We start from the raw sequence: 24,531 nt of genomic DNA, 5'->3' as shown, positions 1-24,531 counted from the left end.
TAGAATATTAAAAGCGTAAATTTTCAAATATATTTTATGCAGACACTAACGAAAACATACAACCAGGAGTCTACAAGTACCCTTTTAAGTATATAATTCCTTTAAGACTACCATCATCATATGAGGGACACAAGGGAGCCATTCGATACATGATACAAATCCGTATCCGAAGACCGATACCCTTCCCAGATGTAACTCGATATAAATGCATCACCGTACTACAGGAGATTGATGTCAACGAAGCTTGCTATAAGGTACTATATATAACTCACTCACTCACTCACTCACTGCATCACCGTACTAGAGGAAATTGATGTCAACGAAGCTTGCTATAAGGTACTATCTATAACTCACTCACTCACTCACTCACTGCATCACCGTACTACAGGAGATTGATGTCAACGAAGCTTGCTATAAGGTACTATATATAACTCACTCACTCACTCACTCACTGCATCACCGTACTAGAGGAGATTGATGTCAACGAAGCTTGCTATAAGGTACTATCTATAACTCACTCACTCACTCACTGCATCACCGTACTAGAGGAGATTGATGTCAACGAAGCTTGCTATAAGGTACTATCAATAACTCACTCACTCACTCATTCACCCACTGCATCACCGTACTAGAGGAGATTGATGTCAACGACGCTTGCTATAAGGTACTATATATAACTCACTCACTCACTCACTGCATCACCGTACTAGAGGAGATTGATGTCAACGAAGCTTGCTATAAGGTACTATATATAACTCACTCACTCACTCACTCACTGCATCACCGTACTAGAGGAAATTGATGTCAACGAAGCTTGCTATAAGGTACTATCTATAACTCACTCACTCACTCACTCACTCACTGCATCACCGTACTAGAGGAGATTGATGTCAATGAAGCTTGCTATAAGGTACTATCTATAACTCACTCACTCATTCACTCATTCACCCACTGCATCAACGTACTAGAGGAGATTGATGTCAATGAAGCTTGCTATAGGGTACTATCACTCACTCACTCACTCACTCACTCACTCTCTTTTGTTATACGAGATGACAAACTGACTAGCGAACACACAAACTGCATCTTCGTCCGATGATCTCTGGTGGATAGATAGTTGTCTTTTTGGCAATCATATCAAATATCCCTACATGTAATAACTAACTGGGAATTTTCTGCATAATCTTTATATGGATTAGCATATACATTCATTTAAACTTGAGTTAAAGTTCTAGCCAGTTTTCCAACACAACATTCACAAAATTGCAGAAAACAATCAATCTAAAAAATGATTATATTACAAATATCTGATTTTTTCTGAATACCATAGATATACAATGGTCTAAACTATCGTGTTTCAGTAATAACTATAGATTATTGTTGGTTACCCAACGAGATTGATTTTCTCGCTTGAGCCGGTACGGCGAAAGTGAGAAAAGCAATCGAGTTGAGATGACCAATGATAATCTGTTTATCGCTATTTTACTTATGAAGACGTTGTTAATTTCCTTGACAACGGCACGTGTTCCCTTAGTTTCTAGCGATAATTTTCATATCACTCGACTCCGTTTTCATATCACTCGACTCCGTTTTCATATGTTCGACTCCGCTGAGAACGGAAATTATCAGTCAGCAAGATCAAAGGGAAAATTCGTAAAATAGCGATAAAACACAATATTCTCCAGAAACAAGCCAACTAAATAACTAACGATAAACTAAGTTGTATGTTAGTGGTAAAGGATGAATTTACAATCAATTAATTTAAATTATACATTTTAAAGCTTTTGTTGTTCGAACACAGTATTCCTTAAATTTCAGAAACCACGGTGCTACAAAAAAGATTGCCAGGTTCCAAAAGCTTTAGGATTAGGAAATGCTGGAAAAGTAGAACTATGGGGAAAGATAGATCGTTCAGCCTACTGTCCAGGAGAACAAATTGCATTGTCTAGTGAGTCTCAAAGTAGCCACACCATATTACTTAAATATTACGATGTCAATTTGTTTTAACTATTCCATTTGTATCATTATTGATGTTGAGTACCGAAGAATGCCTAATATTGTCACAACGCCTTCATTTTTCGTATTTTCTGTCGAATTTGTCTTAAAAACACACTGCACTCTACTTGATTCATTTATAAAAATATATGTAAGTGCAGTTTATAATTAATGTTGATCAGTCAATGAAACATTATCTTTTTATTTTATTTCCTTTTTGTTCTAATGTACAGTCGTTGTAAAGAATGATTCCACACAGAATCTTGGAAAGATCAAAGCACAGTTAATGCAGTATGTGACATTCATTGGGAATGCCAAAGAGGAATACTCAAACGATACTATTAAAGTCATAACCTCCACCTCAGAACTGGCAGCGGTAAAGCATTTATTTTGGTTTAATGTTTAGTCATATGTTGCAAAATTTAAAAAGAATGGAGAAAAATGGCTTAAAATATTAAAAAATACAGAATTGAAGGACATCCCCATAATTGTATAAGAAAGTTACAGTCTAAATACTTAGTCTCGATATATAAAAGAAGCAAACCATCTCAAGTTCTGAAATTTTGACTTCAGGGTAAAGTTATTAAATGGGACAACCAATTGATACTTATAGATGGAATACCAGCCACCATAGAGAGACCAACATGTCAGTGCATCAGTGTCAGATATGTACTCGAGGTTTGTATGTTTTTGCTCAGGAAAATACATTTTTAAAAGGAAAATACCACAATAAAACTGATCAGAAAAAGACAACTTTTAACAGTAAAAGTATATTAAAAACAATATGAATTCAAATACTATTTTGCACCACTGCAAGCTGCAATTATCAACTCGTTCATGAACATTTACATATGAGACAACAACCCAACGACAAAACTATCTAGAATTCAACATACGATCTTCAGGAATAGGCAATTGTCAATGTAGTATCTCAGACTTCAATTAGCCAAGACTTTGATACTTAATAATAAACTCGTTCAAAGGGTATCTACACGTCTCAATCTTCAAAATCAATTATCTAAATTGTTTTTAGAAGATTTCAATTTGGAATTGATATACAATCTATCATCAACACCAAATTCGCTCAAAAACAATCTTAAAAGGCATTATTATAAGTTGATAACCAAAGAGAACCGAAGTGCTCAAAAACAATACTAAAAGGCATTAAGATTATAACCAAAGACAACCGCAGTTTTGACTTTAGCTATCTTGACCATATGTTGTTCATTGTTGTTGCATCTATTTGTTTCGAATAAGTCCTTTGTTGATATTTGATATGGTCTATTATATTATCCAGCATCTATCGTGTTTCCTACTATTAGTATCTTTTTATGTATTATTATTTTGGACAGACTTATGACCATATCTTGGGGTTAATTTTTGAGTAGGCTGTTTTATTTGATCAATTTATTTATTAACTATTATAGGTTATTGTATCAGTGCCCTTTTTCACTGGAAGTGATATGAAGTTAATCTTTCCTGTTACCATAGGAACGGTTCCATTCGGGAAGTCTCTAAAGGCATCTAGTCTTAGTCAAGCTGCTGGCATTCAAGGTATTTTTATTTGGAAAATCCATCAACTATAGTAAGCATTGTGTATGTACATGTGTATGTAAAAAAAACTTAATGGTCAAGTCATAGCAATTATTTGTATTTTATGGATTCAAGTCTTGCATTCTGTCATATTTGTTGTTAAAAAAGAGGCATACAATAAATAAAGGACAATAAAAAAGGGGGAATAACTCCCATAAGGAGTAATTGACAATATCAGCCATGCTGATTATTTGTAGATCTTACCTGAACAATTTTGCTATCTACTGTTCCTCTCTATTTGTTACAGTTTCAAAGGTTGTAATTCATCTGAGGGGACAATTAATGATTTCAATCATGTTGACTTATTTGATTTTGCAGAACATTTTTGCTATATATTGTTGCTTTCTATCTATCGTAGTTTTACCAAATTGAGGAAAAGAGCACAGGGTAATAAAAAGCTCTCATTTGCGCTTTACTTCAATGTTTCTGATAGAATTCATAACAGGAGTGTTGAATATAAAATTACCTTTTTAAGTTTTGACCATTATTTATTTTTATGTATTTTCTGTTAAAGTTACTGATGCATCAAAGGCGATTACATACACTAACTGCAATAAAGGGTGGAAGCCATTCAACCAGTCTTCGAGCTCGAGGAATTTTCCAAATATGACTTTCACTCCAATGTGTGCTTATGCAGTCAATTATCAATATAAAAATGTCACTACTGCAACAAAACCAAAGCAGAATATTGCAGCATCGGCCAAGTCTAACGCAGCGACAAATACCTCGTCCAATGATGCTTCTACAAGACGTTCATCTACTAGCCCAACTGTAAGAGTTACCAAAACTCAAACACCGTCCACGATTGCTTCTAAAACTGTTTCGGATAGCAGCACAAGTATACAAGTTACTAAATCTTCAACTCCAACGGCAGTGCAACCTTCAGCACCACAGCTAGACTCACTCTCCAAACAAACTGGTGCCACCGGAACAGGACAACACCAACCACCGATGAACAATCTAGCAATTAGTGCTGCCAGTACTAGTGCAGCTATCATTAACCAGGTAGAGAGCAGTATATTACCACCTTCATATGAGGAGGCTATGGGGATACAAGATTCCAGTGTAGTATGTATATTTTGACAATAGTATATAGTATAGACTAAAGTTTACCTATAGGTGTTTTTATCTGTTTTGTGTTTTTGGTTTGCTGCTTCATTTATGTAAATACCACATCTCTTCTTTTATTCTTTTAATGAAAAAGTACCGAAGTTAGCATGGTGCACAATATATGCATATTACTTCTCATCAATGGTGTTTGAAATCAATAACTGGAAAGTTTAAAGAAACAAAATGAAAAAGCAATAACCTTAAAAAACGAAAATAAGACGCCAAAACCAGCTATGAAACAATTGTTCATTGAGAGAATGATCTTGCCAAATTCATGAGACAACAAAATGATAATCTAAATATATTGCATATCCAATACTGTGTTTAATGCACATATTCTTTGGTGCTTATATTTATTTTGTAAAAGTAAATTATATTCAGGTTGTTACAAGAATAAAAAGTGATAGCTGAAATCAAATTGCCTCCTCGGTGGAACATATGTATACTAAAGGAAAGTCGTCTGATTTCTGTTTGAGACGACTAACTCACAAGCTAATATCTTTATTATAAAAGCCTCAGTAAGAAATACATTCAACCATTTGAATGTATGTTAGAATTTTGGATGAAAGATTCTGAAAGATGAAGAATCCTTTCTCGTTAAAACATTTGAAAGACTACTTCTGCTTTCAGGATGTTAATTCAGATGATGACGAAGAAGATCCAGGAGTATGTTATATGGTAGTACGGTTTTCAAAAGATATAATGGAGGATTTTCTAACGTTTTTGAAAAATAACAAGAAACTTCTGGAAATTCAAAAAGGTCGCCTTATTTTTAAAAGTATTAAAGTGAGTTACTCTCTAAACGCTTTTGTTTATGAATAATATATATATATATATATATATATATATATAAAAAAAACAGTAGGTCAAAGTTGTATAAGCATGTACGTCAGAGGTGACTTGCAACAGCTTACTTTGAATAGTTACAAATGAACGATAAATAAACATAGATGATTCAAAAGAACAAAAGTTGCTCCAATTTCTCATTCCTGAAATTACTTTTACAAACAAATTTATATCGGATACATTGGATCCTGATTTTTTTAAAGATTTAAGTGATATAAATTCAAGAGTCACATATTTTGCATACATGTCCAACACAGACGTAGATTAACTTGATTTTTGACCGTGGCAGGGGTTTTGGGTGGCCTAACCCCCTGAATCTAGTGATGATATGCAAATTAAACTGTTTGATTTTTGTTATTTCAACAAAAAAAGCATCTTAACAATCAATGTTGTAATCGAATTTCATATGATATATGAAAACTGGTAACACAACCATGTGTTTAGCCAGAAGAAAATATACTGAGTATATCAAATGTAGACTTACTGTAAATACATGTATAGCAATTTATAATGATGTAAAGGTAAATATTTTATATGAGAGAGAGAATAAGAATGCAGGCATGTTGTTATTTATGTATTATTGTCATTTTGTTTATTTTCTTTGGTTACATCTTCTGACATCAGACTCTCTCTTGAACTGAATTTTAATGTGCGTATTGTTATGCGTTTACTTTTCTACATTGGCTAGAGGTATAGGGGGAGGGTTGAGATCTCATAAACATGTTTAACCCCGCCGCATTTTTGCGCCTGTCCCAAGTCAGGAGCCTCTAGCCTTTGTCAGTCTTGTATTATTTTTAATTTTAGTTTCTTGTGTACAATTTGGAGTTTAGTATGGCGTTCATTATCACTGAACTAGCATATATATTTGTTTAGGGGCCAGCTGAAGGACGCCTCCGGGTGCGGGAATTTCTCGCTGCATTGAAGACCTGTTGGTGACCTTCTGCTGTTGTCTGTTCTATGGTCGGGTTGTTGTCTCTTTGACACATTCCCCATTTCCATTCTCAATTTTAGGCATGTAAAAGCCTTATCTAAGTCAAAGCCTGAATTATAGACCAGACCGACCGAATATAAAGGCCGATGAAATATCAAATTTAACTCAGCACTGTTTTGCCGTACAATCAAAAGTACTACACTATCTTCACGGAGACAAAATTAATCTTTTGATAAATATAAATTATTTATTAAACCTCACACATAAAAAGTGTAGAAGAGTGTATTTGACTAGCATTATATACGTGAACGGTGGTGGCAGGCAAGCTTGACAGCACACATCAAAAAACAAAACAACCACACCGAATGCTTCAATAACATCAATAGGTGAAACTATTTGAATAATCTGTTATAAAGTCACTATATATCTAAAACACAGTTCTCTAATTGGTGTGCAATTAATTAAAAAAAATAGCGTTTATATTAAAACAAACGGGGACCAAAAACCCCACGCCTCATAACTAGCAAAATGTAAAACTATTCAAACATGCATTTTGTTTTCTTCATTTAGCCATATAAATCTATTGGTAATTGGCCGAAAGGTAATCAAGTTGTACTTCTTAGTTTCCCTTCTAAAAAGGAAGCATCTGATTGGATAACGACTTCTCCTGGTATCCAAGAAACAAAATGGTTGAAAAATTCAGATATAGCTGTAACTGGTGTTAAAGAACAATTTCAGTCAGGTAAAATGATTGCGGAAAATATAGTTCTTCTGCTGTGATGAAAAATAAACAAGTATCAAAGAATGAAGCTATATTGAGTATCACCTTGATTGTGTACAACTGCTGAAACACTGACCCATCCATTTATCTTTTGTGTGAGGGGATGGTTGTTACGTTAAGTTGTTGTTTATTTTTTAATAAATCGTTTGATTTGAAATTTCTTAAAAAGAATAATTTCCTTCTGAAGGGAAGTGAAAAAATAAGTATTATTAAGTTATCTTATTAATGTGGTAATAAGATCTTTGAATATTGTTTTCATTGGCACTAACATCGATTTTGTCATCAACAAATTAAAACATAACTAAATTTGTTTTCTTTTCGAATGGTTGTTTGGGATGTATATATACACATCCACGTTTATTTTCTATTTAGAAATTGTTTTATCTATATATAACATCATACATATTTATTATAAGGTTAAATCCTAACTTTCCTACTGCCTGTTGTTACTTTTATTTTGGAATTGCACTAGTCATGTATTCTGTGACTGTCCATTGCGTTAAAACACTAAATCCCTGCCTGGGATGTGTTTTAATTGATTTTAGTCTCTGATGCATAATTTTTTTATTATTAATTCATAGATGCCAACAGAGACATATAATTATATAATAATTGCTTTTGGCTTTCAACTAGCTTTAAGTAACTGAGGGTCGTAATGGGGGTACCTTCATGACGAATAACGGTAAAAATTCTTGCCAAATGACGTTAACGGTAATGTTTGGTGCATGACGATAAAATGTACATTTTCTTTATGACGATAAAAAAATCATCTGATTTTGACGAATCACGTTAAATTTTTTCCACAAATTACGGTAACGGATAGTTATTTGAGACCTCTGACGAATCACGATAAGGATATTTTTTGACGAATCACGATAAGGATATTTTTTGACGAATCACGATAAGGATATTTTTTGACGAATCACGATCAAATTTTAACCAATTTGACGCTAACGGTAGCCGAAATTGACCGTTTGACGCCTGACGGTAAAGGGCATACCTACCCTCGTAACTGTGAGTACTCTCAAATCGTACTTTCGTGTTACTTTGACCTGTTGAAACAATTTGTAGTGCATTTCTGTTATTCAATGTTTACTCATATTGTGTTATATCTCGTTTTACTATTTTTAATATGTACCACCTTTGATAATTATTTAGTATGACGATAAATTTTCACTTCTGTACTCGTACTATGAACAACAAATTTATTTTGTAAAAAATGTTTCTGTACTCCCAACAACAAAATTATTATATTCAAATTTAACTGTGTACATTACTTTATTTAACTCCATTTTGTCCTAGGTTAAAAATGTCTTTTTGACATTGATACATCTTTTTTATTTATATTGTGTCATAGATCAAACTTATTCGTTCAGTGTATATTTACTTGTTTATGTGTATGTCTTTTTAATCGAGCTAAGCCATTTCAGTTGATATTTTATTGTGTGTCTGTTTATGTTGTAATGTTACACCACTGTTTCAGCTTAGGGTGAAGGTTGGCGCCTGTTAAAACGTTCAAACCCGCTGTATTGTTATGCACCTGTCCTAAGTCAGGAGCCTGTTGTTCAGTGGTTGTGGTTTGTTGGTGTGGTTCAATTTTTATATAGATTTGACCGTTGATTTTCCTGTTTGAATTGTTTTACACTAGTCATTTTGGGGCCGTTTATAGCTTGCTGTTCGGTGTGAGCCAAGGCTCCATGTTGAAGGCCGTACGTTGACCTATAATTGCTTACTTTTTACACATTGCGACTTGGATGGATAGTTGTCTCATTGGCACTCATATCACATCTTCTTATATATAATCATTGATTACTAGTAAAAGAAAACTTTTGCTTGTATGTTGTTGAAACAAATTACAATATTTTTTGGATAAAAATTGAGAAAATAAATTTTAGTCCCAAAAAAAAAAGACCCGTTTGCTCCCCCCATTTCCACAAAAGGTGAATTGTCAGTGCTTATGGTAAAGACTCAATAGTTAATCGTAAAGGGCCTTCAAGAAACTGTTAATAGAAGAGTAGGAAATAACAAACATTATAAGTAAACTTCAAGGTTTATTCCAAAAAATAAATGTCCATATATTCTGACTATTTACTATGAAGGAAACGTGTGTAAGACTACACTCATGGTAATAATTGCTAGTTGTAATATAAAGCAGGTGTAAGGAAAGTCCTGTTTAAGAAATAAAAAATTCTATTGTATTTGCAGAAAAAACAATGGTTACTATAACCGAGATTTCAATGATCGAAGAGAATGTAGAGGCTGTAACTCGATATAGAAACCTAATTGAAAATATACTTAGACCTTTAAGGTAAGTTTGGTCATGTCAATCATTCGATATTGAAAGAGATGTTGTTTATTACATATAAATGCAGGAAGAACTAGAAGTTACAAAGGCTCAAACACCATAGACACTATTAGATGGATAAAGAAGGAAAGCCACTAGGCAAATCATAAATATATTTCTGTAAATCAACTTGGAAAAAAAAATATTCAATAAAACATAAAAATTCGAAATTTTACTTGGCCATTGTCTTAAGAACTATTCCATTCGTAGTAAAAGGGAATGTTTATTTGAAGTTAAGATTTATTTTATTTCTAGAATTGCTCATGGTGGAATTCTGAGTGTTAATACACCAAAATATGAAGTACTTCAGGGTACTTGGAGAACAGCAGCTACTTCCAAACTTAGTATCATGGCATGGCCTGATTTAAAAGCAGTGAAAAATTACAAATCAAGTATTACAGGTATGAAAAAGTTTATAATAAGAACATGCATTTAAGTAGTTGCTTCAAAGACACTTTCCATCGTTTAACCGTTTAACCGCAACAGTGGCTAAGTGCTTCACGCTTGCTTCGAGTGGGGAGTGTTATCGGTTCGATTTCCGAAACAAAGAATTATTAGCATGTGGTGCCTCTTCACCAAGCTCATACTCATTTGGACAAAGAGCAAAAACTGATTGGATCGGAATCGAATAATATGTTTGTGTACGCTAGCAAGTTTTTTCTGCGGACTATTGCCTTGTAAGACAGGATATCAAAAATCTATCGCAGCAAACGCTTAAGTACCGCATAAGGATCTTCATGTCACATTTAGATGTCGCCATCCTGAATATGAATGTTATATTTGCTGATGGAAGATCAATAAATCCAGGTAAAACAATTAATAGAAATAAATCAAAATTAAAAGATCGTTCGTAAACTGATTTATGCGAAATTCATGCGCGTTTGGCGGTCTTAAAAACGCATAAAACACTGTAAGAGATCGTTAAAAATTAAACTTGTATATGAAGCATAGTGGTCATCAAGATAAATGAGTGCGCTCATGTCTTACCCCAACTTTTTCTTCGTTAATAATGATCCTCCAGTCATGCACACAGTCTGATGTACATAAAAATCCGGCAAACAATAGAAAATCATAGCTACACGATTGTTTTAAATGTGTATTTCGATGCTATAATGATTGACATTTTTTCAATACAGAACTACAAGCAGTTATTGATGAACTAAAACCAAAGTGTATGGTAATTCATAATTCAGCTTCTTTTGACATTGACAATATATCTACGGAGGACACACAGGAGGACGATACAATGTCTACTTCACAATGATTAACAAACTTGATGCATTACAAATAATAAAAATCTTGTTTGATATAATTTTGTTTTATGTATATATTAATGAGTATGTTTTACTTTATGTTTTACTTTAATAAAAATCTATTTTTTATAATTCTGTTTTTTGTCTCTACTTGATTGAGTAAAAAAGCGAGGTATGCTGTTTCCGGCGGCGGCGGCGTCAACAATGTAGTAGTTTGTGATTAGGTCTAGTTTATGGTGAACCACTAGTGATAGGTCAATGATATTTAGTATGCAGTTGTATAAGCATTGGCATATCTCATTTCCATGGAGAATATTTGGCCCCGCCCCCTAGTCATGGTCTATTGATTTTGAAACTTTTGTTTATGTTACATGTATTAGTTTGTGATTAGATCAGTTTATGGGGAACCATTAGTGGTAGGTCAATGATATTTATTATGCAGTTGTATAAGCATTGGCATATCTCATTTCCATGGAGATTGTTTGGCCCCGCCTCTCAGTCATGGTCTTTTGACTTTGAAACTTGTGTTTAGTCTACATGTATTAGTTTGTGATTAGATCAGCTTAAGATGAACCACTTAAGTTAAGGATATTTGGTATGCAAATGTATTGGCATTTGCAAGTCTCATTTCCATGGAGGTTATATAGCCCCAACTTTCATTGACTTTGAAACTTTTACATAGATATAAGAAGATGTGGTATGAGTGCCAATGAGACAACTCTCCTTCCAAGTCACAATTTGTAAAAGTAAATCATTATAGGTCAAAGTACGGCCTTCAACACGGAGCCTTGGCTCACAACGAACAGCAAGCTATAACGGGCCCCAAAAATGAATAGTGTAAAACCATTCAAACAGGAAAACCAACGGTCTAATCTATATAAAAATTGAGAAACACTTATGAACCACATCAACAAACGACAACCACTGAACATCGGGTTCCTGACTTCGGACAGGTGCAAACAAATGCAGCGGGTTTAAACGTTTTAATAGGCGCCAACCTTCACCCTTCCTGAAACAATAGTGTAACGTCACAACATAGAAAGACACACTATAAAATATCAATTGAAATGGCTTAACTCAATCAAACGACATATTAACAAAAACAAGTGAACATACACTGAACGAATAAATTTGATTAATGACACAATTTAAATACAAAATTAATAAAACAAGGGGGTTAGATGTAAAACAATATCAGAAAGACAACCATAACCTTGGACAAAATGCCGCCAAATAAAATAACGTACACAGGTAAATAAAAATAATTTTGTTGTAAGGTATACATGGAGAACGGAAATAATTTTTACAAAATAAATAATTTTATTGTTAGTTTACAAGTTAATGTTTGTGTTTAGGTTTGTTTTTTTTAATTACATTTTTTTAATAGAAGTTTGGATGGAATAATGGTACAAGGGTTATGATATTTCTAGATAGATTTCGCCATTTATTTAATGTAAAATGTTACTTCACTTTTCAGAACATACATTGTCAGTGGATATCTAAGTATCGCTTATTCGCTTACTCAGAACATACATTCTCAGTGGATATCTAAGTATCGCTTACTCAAAACATACATTCTCAGTGGATATCTAAGTATCGCTTACTCAGAACATACACTCTCAGTGGATATCTAAATATTGCTTACTCGGAACATACTTTCTCAGTAGATATCTAAATTTTGCATTCTCAGAACATACATTCTCGGTGGATATCTAAGTATTGCTTACTCTTTAGAAACAATATAGAGTAACAGATGTAAAGTACAGGACCATTTTAAGGTCATAGTTCAATACAATCTAGCAATGTCTGAAAAAGGCAACGACAGTAATACTCCTGATTCAGAAAGGAATACTTTAAATCACATTATTTACTCAAAATTTGCAATTTGTTTTTGTAATTGGTCCTCCTGAAATTCCACTGTTCCCTTACTAAATATATCTTTTAATGATAGCGAATATTTCCTTGTCTATGGATGTAGTAAAAGTTTTACAAAGATCACTATAACGTTTTCGGTTCTTCATAGTGAAAGTCAGTCTTACATCTCAATGGCAATTAACTCATGCTTTATCTATGGCAATATTAATATAATTTGTAGTACCGGTAGATAGTTTAAGATCCTGATCAAGTTTCTACTTTGCATCGACAATGGGCAAGGATCCCATTCTATATAGTTAGAGTGCTGTCCAAGTTGTTGATTCAAATATTTTTAACATATGGACAAGAATTATTTTTTTGTCGATCTTCTCTAAAAATTCTGCCATAATTTTGTCTCTACGTCTTTGGCTGACTTTTTTTTATCGCATAATAGTATCTGCCGACTTAATCTGGATGCTATTTCCCCGTTCACTGTTTATACAACTTTTGCATTCAAAAAGTAAGATCAACAAGCCAGTGATAAAAGAGAGGCGAAGGATACCAAAGAGACATTCAAACTCACAAGTCGAAAATAAACTGACAACGCCATGGCTAAAAAACAAAACAAACAACAGTACACAAAACACAACATAGAAAACCAAAGACTGAGCAACACGAACCCTACCAAAAACTGGGGGTGATCTCAGGTTCTCCGGAAGGGTAAGCAGATCCTGCTGCACATGTGGCACCCGTCGTGTTGCTCATGTTAGTACAAACCCGGTAATAAGTCTAATTCGGTAGGTCACATTCGGGGAAAAGGGGACGGGATTGTAGTAACGACAATTTGAACATATCCGTTGTCATCTGTGAAATGGATTATACAGTGGCGGATCCAGAACTTTTTATAAGGGGCCCACTAACTGACCAAAAAGGGGGGGCGCTCCAGTCATGCTTCAGTGATTCCCTATATAATCAACCAAATTTTTCCCACAAAAGGGGGGGCCGGGCCCTCCAGCCCCCCCCCCCCCCCCCCCCCTGGGAATAAATGAAAAGGTAACTTATTAGTGGATATCAACTATTTAGTCAAATGCGTTTTGTTAAAATATACTTTTTTCACTTTTTTGATCTTTTGGAAAATGTTGTTTGTGCTGTATTTAGACTCCTCTAACAAGAAATTTGTTTTGCATGCACACGTATAAAAATTGCGGTTTTTATCCAACGCAATCATAGGTTTGAACGTTGTTTTCAATTTAGACTTGTAACTAATTAGATGATATACTCTTGAGTATTTGTGATTCTATTTGTACCTAATACTGACCACAATCTGTTTAAATAGTACCCGTAGTACTTTTACAGGAACAACACATGGTCCAGATAGGCTGACTTGGTACAGGAACAACACATGGTCCAGATAGCCTGAATTGGTACAGGAACAACACAAGGTTCAACCAGTTTTACGTGTACCCCCTTTTTTGTTTCGGCTGGACCATATGTCGTAAAGGTCAAATACACAATAAAAACATGCACAGGACGACCACTAATTCAAACAAGGAAATAAAAGTCAGCACGGCTAAGGTAGTCACAATTGTTTGTTGAATGATAATGTCGATCAACAAAACAGAAAAATCAGAAACACACACTCCTAACAGGTTTAATGAAGTCTCATATAAAAAGAAATCGACAGTATTCGCTGTCTTCTGACAACTGTATATTTTTGTTATCCTTACAAATGTACCCGAAATCTGATATCGGTTATTGTGATCTCTTTTTCAAAACTTTTGGACATATTTATTGTACTCGAAGCGTTTAGATCTATAGATTAATATTTATAGTGAGCACTCAACGGCAACAGGGGTGTAGTTTGAAAGAATTTTTTTTTTTTTTTTGGAGGATAACAAGTAAAGATGACGGTATGTGGATAAATGTTTAACATCCATTTGGTAATATCTCAACCATATTTAGGACGGGAAGTATGTAGAACGAAAATATACCGAGTGGAGTATTTGAGTGATAGCTGACAACGTAACAGTCCACAGGAAGGTGTATCATCGTACAAGAACAAGGTATTCCTATTTCCGGTTCGATTTGTCCTTTGTCATGCTCCTAAATTCAACATAGAGACGTGAATTATTTCCCATTTGTCATCCCGGTACTTTTTATAGCTCACTATACGGTATGGGTTTTGCTCATTGATGAAAACCGTGCGTCGACCTGTAATGGTTTACATCTTTGATGTTAACTGGATAGATGTCTCATTGGTAATCATACCACGTGTCCTTATTTTTATAATTTTTATAATAAAAGGCCAGATGCATGGACTACATGGTCATAAAATTCAGTACTCGGAGTACAAAAATCCAGCATTTTGGTTGGTTGATTTCTGAGTCTGAGTACGATAGTCATGCTCGAACCTTTTTGACAGAAAAGCCAGAGCGCAATGTTTCCAGCAACACTGGTACTTGGAGCGATCCAGTTGTAGTTAATTTCAAATGCAGTTGCCACATGTCTGGCGTTCGACTGAGCAAAAACATTTTCAGCGTCTGAACCCAAATAAGTATAACTTGAAAAGACAGCTATTGCTTTCTTTTTCTTTTTCATATTTTAGGTATCTTCAAAATCTGAATTGTGCTAGTGATGCTGTACATTCTTTTCGATTGCTAGACAAATCAGTCGGTTTCTTAAACTGAGACTACTATAACACATATTAATGGCATGAAGATTTGCATAGTGACACTACTAGACGAAAGGAACCAGGGGGTAACAAACTACGTTCATATAGAACATTTAAACAGGATGTATATACAGAACTTTACCGAAATAAACTTGTTATACATCACACCGTAGAGCGTATTCTCAGTTTCGCTGCGGTGTTGCCCCAATACGGATGGAGACAGGACGCTTCGAGATTTCTCCCAATAAATCAAAGAACTTGTTTTGTTTGTGAAGATAATTTTGAAACGGAGGAGCATATATTGTCTGAATGTCCGCTGTACGGCGATCTTAGAGACGAACAACTGAATACATAAGATTTTAAATTTTGAAAACGAAAATTTCAGTCTTTAGCCGAATTCCGTGAAACTTTCATCTATTTTAGCCAATGACAATATTAATGTGATACAAAAATGTGCCAAAACCTGCAAACTTATTTTAGACCGTAGAAGACGTTTTTTATATATCCGATAATAGATGTAAATAGGTTTTTTTTTATTTAACTTTTGTTTTATAATAGCTTTTTGAAAATGTATAAATATACTAGTTCCTTTTTAATCCGTCTCTCATAATTCTTTTTAGAATGGCTTTAATAACTTTAAAAAGTTTACTTTTACAATGTGAAATGTATTATTGATGGTGAGACGATAATAAATTATTATTGTATTGTATTGTATATATTTTATAGTAGTCTTAGACTTTGATTGTAAAACTGACTATGAACTGATTAGCGTAATTGTTATATCCAAACAATATTTCCCGTAGTAATAAATAATTAACTTTTTTATTGACGAGATAAACAAACAATATAATCAGAAGTTATTGTTGTAACGTTTTTTACCTTTCATTAGGAAATCCTCGGCAGTGAACCTTGTAATCACATTGTGACGTAACCTTTTGTCGATAGTTGCTCATAGCGACGTTAGTAGAGTTGAACTATCGGTACTGTGGAACGAGGTATGTTTTGAAGACTGGGATTTAATTTTTATTACAAAAAAAGAACAATTAACTTTTTCTTAATTACGGTAATTGGAATAATCAGCGAAAATGACAACTGTAGGAGTAAAACCAACAACTACCGACAAAATTAACCCTATTAATATTCCCAGTTATTCTTACCAATACCCGTCTCATCGGAGAGTACAATTAGCGGCCGTTAAGACGGGCTTGTTTCATCCAAAAATACCTAGCTTCAGGAGAATGGATATGGATACAGCTGGACACAAATTACCAGATGAACACTGCCGAACAACTACATCTGTAGGACCAGGTAAGATTTTCATTTGTTTTATTTTTTTTTTCATTTTCGTTTGATGTTAATCTGAAACACGGAATTATATTAAGTTTAATACCCCTCCCCGTATATTTCATGAAGATACGAAATAATATGTATCCGTAGTTTACAGGAACACTGAAAACATTTTCATTTGACTTTTGTTATCACATAATTCTTTTAAGCTTAATGATCCTTGCCTCCCTTAAAATTTCTAATATTAGATATAAGTAAATCAATATTTGACATGCAGAGTAGATATACACGATTTATGACGGGGTAACGGTTTTATTGATATTACATACCATGTTCTTTAAAGATATCGAATTAAATATTTAAATAGTTTATTGTGTTACCTTATAGCAATCAATATACATACTCATTAGACCGGTGTTCATTATCTAAAATGTATATGTCAAAAGATAAAATAAATTTGGTCAGTTCTAGAGTTCGATTAAAACATATTAATCTATTTGGGGCCACGTATAGGGAGACTTGCCAAAGTTTTAATTTCCTTATTTACAAGCTTTTATACGTCTAAAAAACTGTCGGAATTGAAAGACATAAAATGCTCTTTTGCCGTAAAATTGCAGAAAATATAATACCAATACCACTTGTTCTCTTTTTTGAACTTGAGACAGTTTTATGTTACCTCCCGTCGATTGATAATTTAAAATAATTTAAATACTTTGTCAATGCTATTAAAAGGCCATTTAATATTTTATTGTCGTGTCTCAAATTTATATTTATTCAATTCAAGTAGGTAGATATGCGAATTCTGTCGAATTTAAAGGCTTTTATTTTCTTTTGGGCTTTTGAAATTCGAATTAAATGAATCGAGTTTTTACATATTACATTTATTACGACATTGTGATATACATTGTACAGTGTTTGTGCCTTCACGTAAACCTGAAAAAGGCAATTAAAGTAAACTGACAAAATAGGATAGAGTTTAAACGTCCCTTTACACATATTTAATTCAAAACGAATTGTACCTTTTGAGATCTGGGACTAATAGATATCATGCAAAAGTCCCTATGAAGCAATTAAACTATTGATTTGCATGTCTGTTTCAAGAAAAGGAATAGTTAAAGGTCCTATTAATCTGCATTTACATTTTATAATTATTGAAAACAAATTGATTAATAAAATAAGCTACTTAAAAAATTTATTTTCGAACAATGATTTTGATCTGTTACTTCAATTGAAAATGTTTTAAAATCAGTACATGGAATAGAAACAGTAATAAGACTAGTTTATGATAGTTGTAGGTTGGGTTAGGTCTTGGGTGTAATTGGGTTCATGTATAAGGCCAACATTGTGTTTTTAGTTTGCGTCCACTTTGTCAGTGGCGGATTCTCCCTTTGATTTGAAAAATACAATTTTTTGGCATAAAATCGGCAAAAAAATGTATACCGTATATATTCTATTTCATGGAATTACGCCCCTCCTTTTTCTTAAGGTCAAGGTACTATACAGCAGATGGGCTGTACCACAGATTTTGATAAAATTTTGAATACAACATTTTAATTATGTAAAACAATAATAGGGACACCGACTTCGTTTTTACGGTATACATCATTCAAAGTGGCATTCAAGGTGAAAATACCACAAAACGTAACGTCATCACGTTGTAAACCGGAAAACGTCCAATTTTTACGCTTTTCACTTCCAACTATAGGTGACAGATTGGTAAATACAGCAAAAACGAAGTTGGTGACCATATGAATCAAACGTAAATTTACATATAATTTCAAAGCTATGGACTTGAAATTTGAGATTTGATGATTTTAAGACAATTTAATTTTCTATACAAATTGTCACCTATTTTAAAGGAAATCAATCAGAAATATTTCAGAAAATAAAAGAAATAGATGCATTTTTTTTCAATTTTCAGTTATAGTTCAACAAGCCTAAGTTGCATGCAAAGTACCAAAGTCTGTGACATAGCCTATTTACTGTTACAAACTTATTGTTTAAAGTTTACATTGCGATGAATTTGAATTTGAATTTGTAACTTGACCAACATCGCCATGTAGTATTCCCACCGCACATCACAACGTAACTTTATTTGTGTCTGGTACCAGATTCACTAACCTGGAACATAATGCTTCGTAGTACATTTATTTTGTTTGCAATTACTTTCAAATTAACGCAACTGATTTGATGAAATCAGCGTATTTTCCGCAAATCTGAATGCCTATTATCGGCAACGTCGCAAAAAACAACGCGTCAAGTATTGATGACTTGATGCGTTATTATCTGCCCCTGCTACTGTTTCGTTTGCCTGATATGGACGACTATCTAACTCGGATGTATAAATTCAAAGATGTATTCAGAAAAGGCATAGCCTCCGGTCAATCCCATTATACGTTTGTAGAATTTTCTGCAAGCAAAGTTATTGGACAGAATTAATCTTTACGTAAGTGTTGTATTTTATATTTTAATGTATCTGAAAGGTACAGTAAAAGGAATATACATAGTTATAGTTTTTATGTTCTTTCATTTGCTAATTCCACTATTTATCATGATTTAACACATCCTTTTACATGTACATACTGTAAATGTTTCAGTTGATCCTTTTAACAAATATATGTATATTTTTACAGAGGATTTTAAAAGGTCTTCATCAACATTGTTTGACCCACCTACCAACGCCATGTCTAGTCTGGTAAGTACATTTTCATACATACAGGTTTGTCTATCATACGTTTTTTAAACTTAATTCATTCAAAAAATTTCACTGCGATTTACAAAATGGTATCGTATATGGATCCAAAAGAGATACAGTTGGGATATACACCAATGATACAACAACGAATGGTTTAGACCAAAACAAACACCTATGATTTTCACCAACGAATAGAACCTCGTATCGTACGCTCGGAGTAGCTTCTGAAGTAACCAGTAATGATAAAAAATAATCGCGGATAACAAAATTGGCCATACTATTGTCATGTTCTGTCAATTTAAAATGCTTTCTATTGTTTATTACCTATATGATGTTATTACACAATTTGTAGATTATGTTCATGATGCTGAAAATATAAATTCTACACTGGGTATTACTATATTTAAGATATACGGTTTACGATTTCCTATATGCATTCCTTGTATAGAAGACAGAGGGCTTATCATGCATGTAGTTCAAAAAGTGGCAACGATTATAAACAAGTGGTTGACATGACAACTCTGTCATTTTATTTCCAACCAACGACTTGAAAATCTTACCGATACGTTAATTATAATGTCTATTTCATTGTTCATCTCCATTACAGATATAAACCGTTCTGTAAACTTTTTATTTCAGGAAATAACAGAAACAGGTCGACAGTTACACAGACACTACACAACTCCAGACGAATTAAAGTAAGTAATATTTTATATGTTTTTGCAGTGATTTGCTGCACGATGGCTTGTTAAATGCAGGCTGTTGTGTGTTAAATTTTTTGGCGAGCTTTAGAAATCTCGTTTGCTTCTTCTTCGCTCTGGACATACTATCTACTTACATAGGTTAGTTCCGATTGATCTATAGGCGCATTCCTTCCAAACTGCTATTTCCTCACAAAACTAGCGTTTCCGGGATCTTGACCATCACCAATAGTGATGTGAAAGTCCGTCCGTTCTTTCGTCTTATCGTCCATCTTTTTTTTTATCTGCAACTGTCAAACCGCTCGACAGAGTTATGTTAAACTTTCACATAAACTTTAGTCAGAGACATACCATACTACCTGGAACCCGGGCCCGTCTGGATACCAAAGGGGTACAAAATTGAAACTTTACTTTGTCAATTTTCACCCTACAAGTACACTTTTATATCCTCCTCTCCCCCTTAAACCCTAATAAGAATGTTCACCGTATAATGCAGTTGTGCACCTGCTTTTATTTTTGATCCAGATTTTATAAGGTATCTCCTAGCAGATCATGGACTTTGCCATTGCTTTGTCCTGGGTGAACCATTTTTTTTTATCAACAACTCCTCCCAATCACGTTATAAGTATTTATTAAATATGATGTAATTGTGCATCTCCCTTTTTTCCTGAATTACTTTTTGGGGTTTCCCCAAGCAAATTATATACTTTGGAATTCCTTTATGTGCGGGTGAGGATTGTCATTTTGTGAGCTTTGCTTACAATACCTCTAGTTTTATTAATGCTAATAAGAAGGGATCAGTTCAGAACAATGGGATATACTTTTTTATACGTTTACACCATGCTTGAATTATGTATGATATATCAATTCAACCGCTGTAGATACAGTTTACAAATATTAACCTTAATAACCACCTCGATTGTCTCGTGGCAGCGAGCTCTCATTGAGTGTAGGAGATCGTTATTCGTGGATTCGATCCTCGACTGGGTCAAACCAACGACTTGTAATTTTGTATTTGCTTTCTATTTAGAAGAATAAAGACAGGTTGGCCCGATGTCATAATATTGTGTCAGGGTATTTTGACATGTCTTCCTGTTGACTGTTGCCGTGAACTAGCAAGTTAAAAATCCGGCTCATCATGTCGGTCTAGTACAAAGCAGGGTTCATAGATATAAGAAGATGTGGTATGAGTGCCAATGAGACAACTCTCCATCCAAGTCAAAATTTATAAATATTCATATCACAATAACATATTAAAATGACCAAGCCGACTTTAACTTTCTGACTCCTAACTATGGTGTATAGATGACATAAAGTTGTTTCTATTCTCACGAGCTTGTGTTTCCATTGCAATGATTTTCTTTAGAAGACACAATTACTGCGAAAAAATCGATTTATTTTTTTGGATTTTTTTTTAAGGAAAACACGTGATGAATGGTCAAATTTCCTGAATAGATCTCCAGAAAGATACAGTATCAAATTACCGGAATTACCCGAATCTAAAGGTAAATGTAATTAAAAAGTCGACCTTGTGTCAGGAGGTCAAGGTTTTTGACATTTCAAGGTGAGAAGGGTTAAAAGGTCAATCAAAACTATACGAGAAACTCATGACATTTAAAAAAAAAAACTGTAATTTTGTACATAATTCTCGTCTCATGTTGAATCTAGTCTTTTCATATTCATTTTTGTTCCAGTCCTCTTCAGTAAGCATATATATAAATACGGGAAATATACGTATGTTTGTATTTTATCTACTGGCCATGATATTGGCACTCTTCCTTTGTCTTATGATGGTCAATATGTCTAAGATCAACTTTAAGGTCATAGCTACCAATAGTTTATTTGTGTTGTACTGTATGAAATCATAACAGAAAAGAATTATACCATAAAGTAAACAGAAAAAAACTTTGCCATTCGGTCACTATAAGAATTTCCCCTTTATATGGGTTGTGTTGAGTATGAGCTTCCTCACTAACATTTCCTGATCGTTGTTTCAGATCAAAGATTTGTAGGATATGCTGTCCGATATCTAAGACCAGATATCACTAAATCATGGAGAGTAAGTACACTTTTTATTATTCTTTATTGTACGTTTGATCTGTAATGATACTCGATGTAGATTATGTTAATAATTCTTAAAATGGCCATCTAAACCGGACAACGTTATGACTAGAATATACGGTTGTCATAGAAGTGAATTATACGTAACACATATGTCAGTAAAGGTTGATATACATTAACTTTTTTTAAAGTATACAAAGTCATTGAGATAATGGAAACTTTTTTGCATTCTTAAGTTTATGAGCGACTATGCAAAAAAATACGCGCTGTTTACCATTTCTTGTCTATGCTCTACGGACAGTTTACCCCTAACACTAAGATTAGAAAAAAAGATTCTTTAAAGAAAAAGAAAGCATGATTACAACATTGAATATAAGAAATGCATTTAATAATAAAATATTGTGATGTGAAATGATTGCCAATGAGACAACTATCACCAAAGACCAACGAAGAAGGATATAAACAAATGCAGCCTTGCAATTACATGATTATTTTATCTTAGAAGTATAATTTCAATATTTAAAATCAATTTGTATTTTACAGTATACACTTCACCAGGAACCAACATTAGATCAATTTGGTCAGAAACCTATTCCTGCTAATATATAGTATGTATGCTTAAATTAAAGTCTTAAAAATACCACGATTGAAGTTATACAAACAAATGAAATGAAACAAGTAATGCACATCATACCGTGGATGAGATAGAAACCACAGTTTTGGAATATTGAAATAAGATCAAAGATTATACAATTCAAACAAGATCATTTATATAACAGAGACTAACAAAAGACTGTTTTTTTATTTTTTTTTTGCGAAGAGATCAACTTGTTTTTTTTCTAAATTCATCCAAATAAAAAGGAAGATCATATTAAAAATCATTTGAAAAATCTGTTTTTGTTTATTAATACTATATAGATATAAGAAGATGTGGTATGAGTGCCAATGAGAAAACTCTCCATCCATGTCACAATTTGTAACAGTAAACCATTATAGGTCAAAGTACGGTCTTCAACACGGAGCCTTGGCTCACACCGAACAGTAAGCTATAAAGGGTCCCAAAAAATGACTAGTGTAAAACCATTCAAACAGGAAAACAAACGATCTAATCTATAGAAAAAACGAGAAACGAGAAACACTTATGAACCACATCAACAAACGACAACCTCTGAACATCAGGTTCCTGACTTAAGACAGGTGCAAACAAATGCAGCGGGTTAAAACCAATATATAACCAATTTACATATATTTTATTCTTGCAGTGCTAGATACAGAGACACCTATCCACAGTTTAGCAGAAGTATTTCATCAGAAGCATGGAGATAAACTACCGGAAGTCAAATCTAGGATTCAAATGAAGTCTTACGAAACATTCCTTAAAGTAAATGACAATTTGAAATATTCCCTTACCCCATAATAAAATTATGAATTTATATAAATATAAATATGGAAGAAAAAAATTCCTTCTATTTGTTATCATACGAATATAAGTATGAAAAAAGTATGAAATTTGCTCAGAATGTATGAAAAAAGTATTACAAGTGAGCTTACATATTAAGTGCTTTGTAGCTTGTTTTGACTATCAGTATTCATTGTTACATGTTTAGTAGTTTGTATAACATTTAAAAGAATATATGTTGCTCAAATTGTTCAGTATTATCATATAGTTTATCGTCGTTGTAAATATGAGAAAATTTTACATCAGTATTAAGATCTGTATACTCTATTTTTATTTGCTGTGATACTTTTTATTTTGTAAATAAACCAATTTCATACTTCAAACTTGTTCATATTGTATAGTTGGTATAAGCTTGTGTTATATTCTTTTATCTCATTTTCCATAAAGAAGATGAACCAGTTAGTCACTAATCACATGGTGTATGACAACCTTTCTCTCTAAATATCGTACATGGAACATCCTAACGGATGTCCTATTGAAATTTTTATGAAAACGAATATTGACCTGAAGCTTCTGAAGACTTTCTGAATTACTGAATGAAAATTTTCTCTGCTAAACTGAAATCGCCACTTCTGATGTTTGTGATGGGGTCGTATTACTTTAGTACACCTGACCGGTCGTGGTATCTACTGTCCTTTTATACTCAGTTGTGTCAGTTTCAATGTGAAAAAAACTGAAAATAACTCGATGGACAGACAACACTACGTGCAGGCAAAAGACGGAAAAAATCACAAGCAATAAGTTTAAAAATATTACATAGAAAAATACTTTAGCATCATGAACCGTACCAAAATTCGGGGCCGCGAAACTCAAAGTGATTTCTAATTCTGTGAAATCAATGTCGTGCTCAACAAAAGTTTACCCTTTTATTAAATAGAACAACATTCAATTACGTACAGATCTGTCCAATCAAGAGAAATATGTAAAGATGCCTGCCAGTGCTAGGCGGC

The 24,531-nt window shown here is 33.4% G+C and overlaps 2 protein-coding genes across 2 annotated transcripts; both read left to right on the top strand.

Moving 5' to 3' along the window:
• The first annotated feature begins 382 nt into the window (after nucleotides 1-382).
• Nucleotides 383-10,985, top strand: LOC127700827 (uncharacterized). The gene is made up of 11 exons (XM_052204512.1): nucleotides 383-418; nucleotides 1,819-1,948; nucleotides 2,229-2,371; nucleotides 2,569-2,673; nucleotides 3,423-3,549; nucleotides 4,103-4,656; nucleotides 5,329-5,484; nucleotides 7,046-7,217; nucleotides 9,462-9,564; nucleotides 9,856-10,001; nucleotides 10,737-10,985. Exons 3-11 carry the CDS (start codon nucleotides 2,282-2,284, stop codon nucleotides 10,862-10,864), a joined length of 1,581 nt encoding a protein of 526 aa, XP_052060472.1. The 5' UTR covers nucleotides 383-418; nucleotides 1,819-1,948; nucleotides 2,229-2,281; the 3' UTR covers nucleotides 10,865-10,985.
• A 5,336-nt stretch (nucleotides 10,986-16,321) lies between these two features.
• LOC127700835 (testis, prostate and placenta-expressed protein-like) lies at nucleotides 16,322-23,904 on the top strand. The gene is made up of 7 exons (XM_052204521.1): nucleotides 16,322-16,686; nucleotides 19,299-19,360; nucleotides 20,000-20,058; nucleotides 21,481-21,566; nucleotides 22,059-22,120; nucleotides 22,666-22,730; nucleotides 23,385-23,904. Exons 1-7 carry the CDS (start codon nucleotides 16,464-16,466, stop codon nucleotides 23,446-23,448), a joined length of 621 nt encoding a protein of 206 aa, XP_052060481.1. The 5' UTR covers nucleotides 16,322-16,463; the 3' UTR covers nucleotides 23,449-23,904.
• Nucleotides 23,905-24,531: the final 627 nt, after the last annotated feature.

The sequence above is a fragment of the Mytilus californianus genome, unplaced genomic scaffold (genome assembly GCF_021869535.1).
Source record: "Mytilus californianus isolate M0D057914Y unplaced genomic scaffold, xbMytCali1.0.p SCAF_5, whole genome shotgun sequence".
Lineage (NCBI taxonomy): Eukaryota > Metazoa > Mollusca > Bivalvia > Mytilida > Mytilidae > Mytilus > Mytilus californianus.
This window is presented reverse-complemented; position numbering and strand designations above follow the sequence as displayed.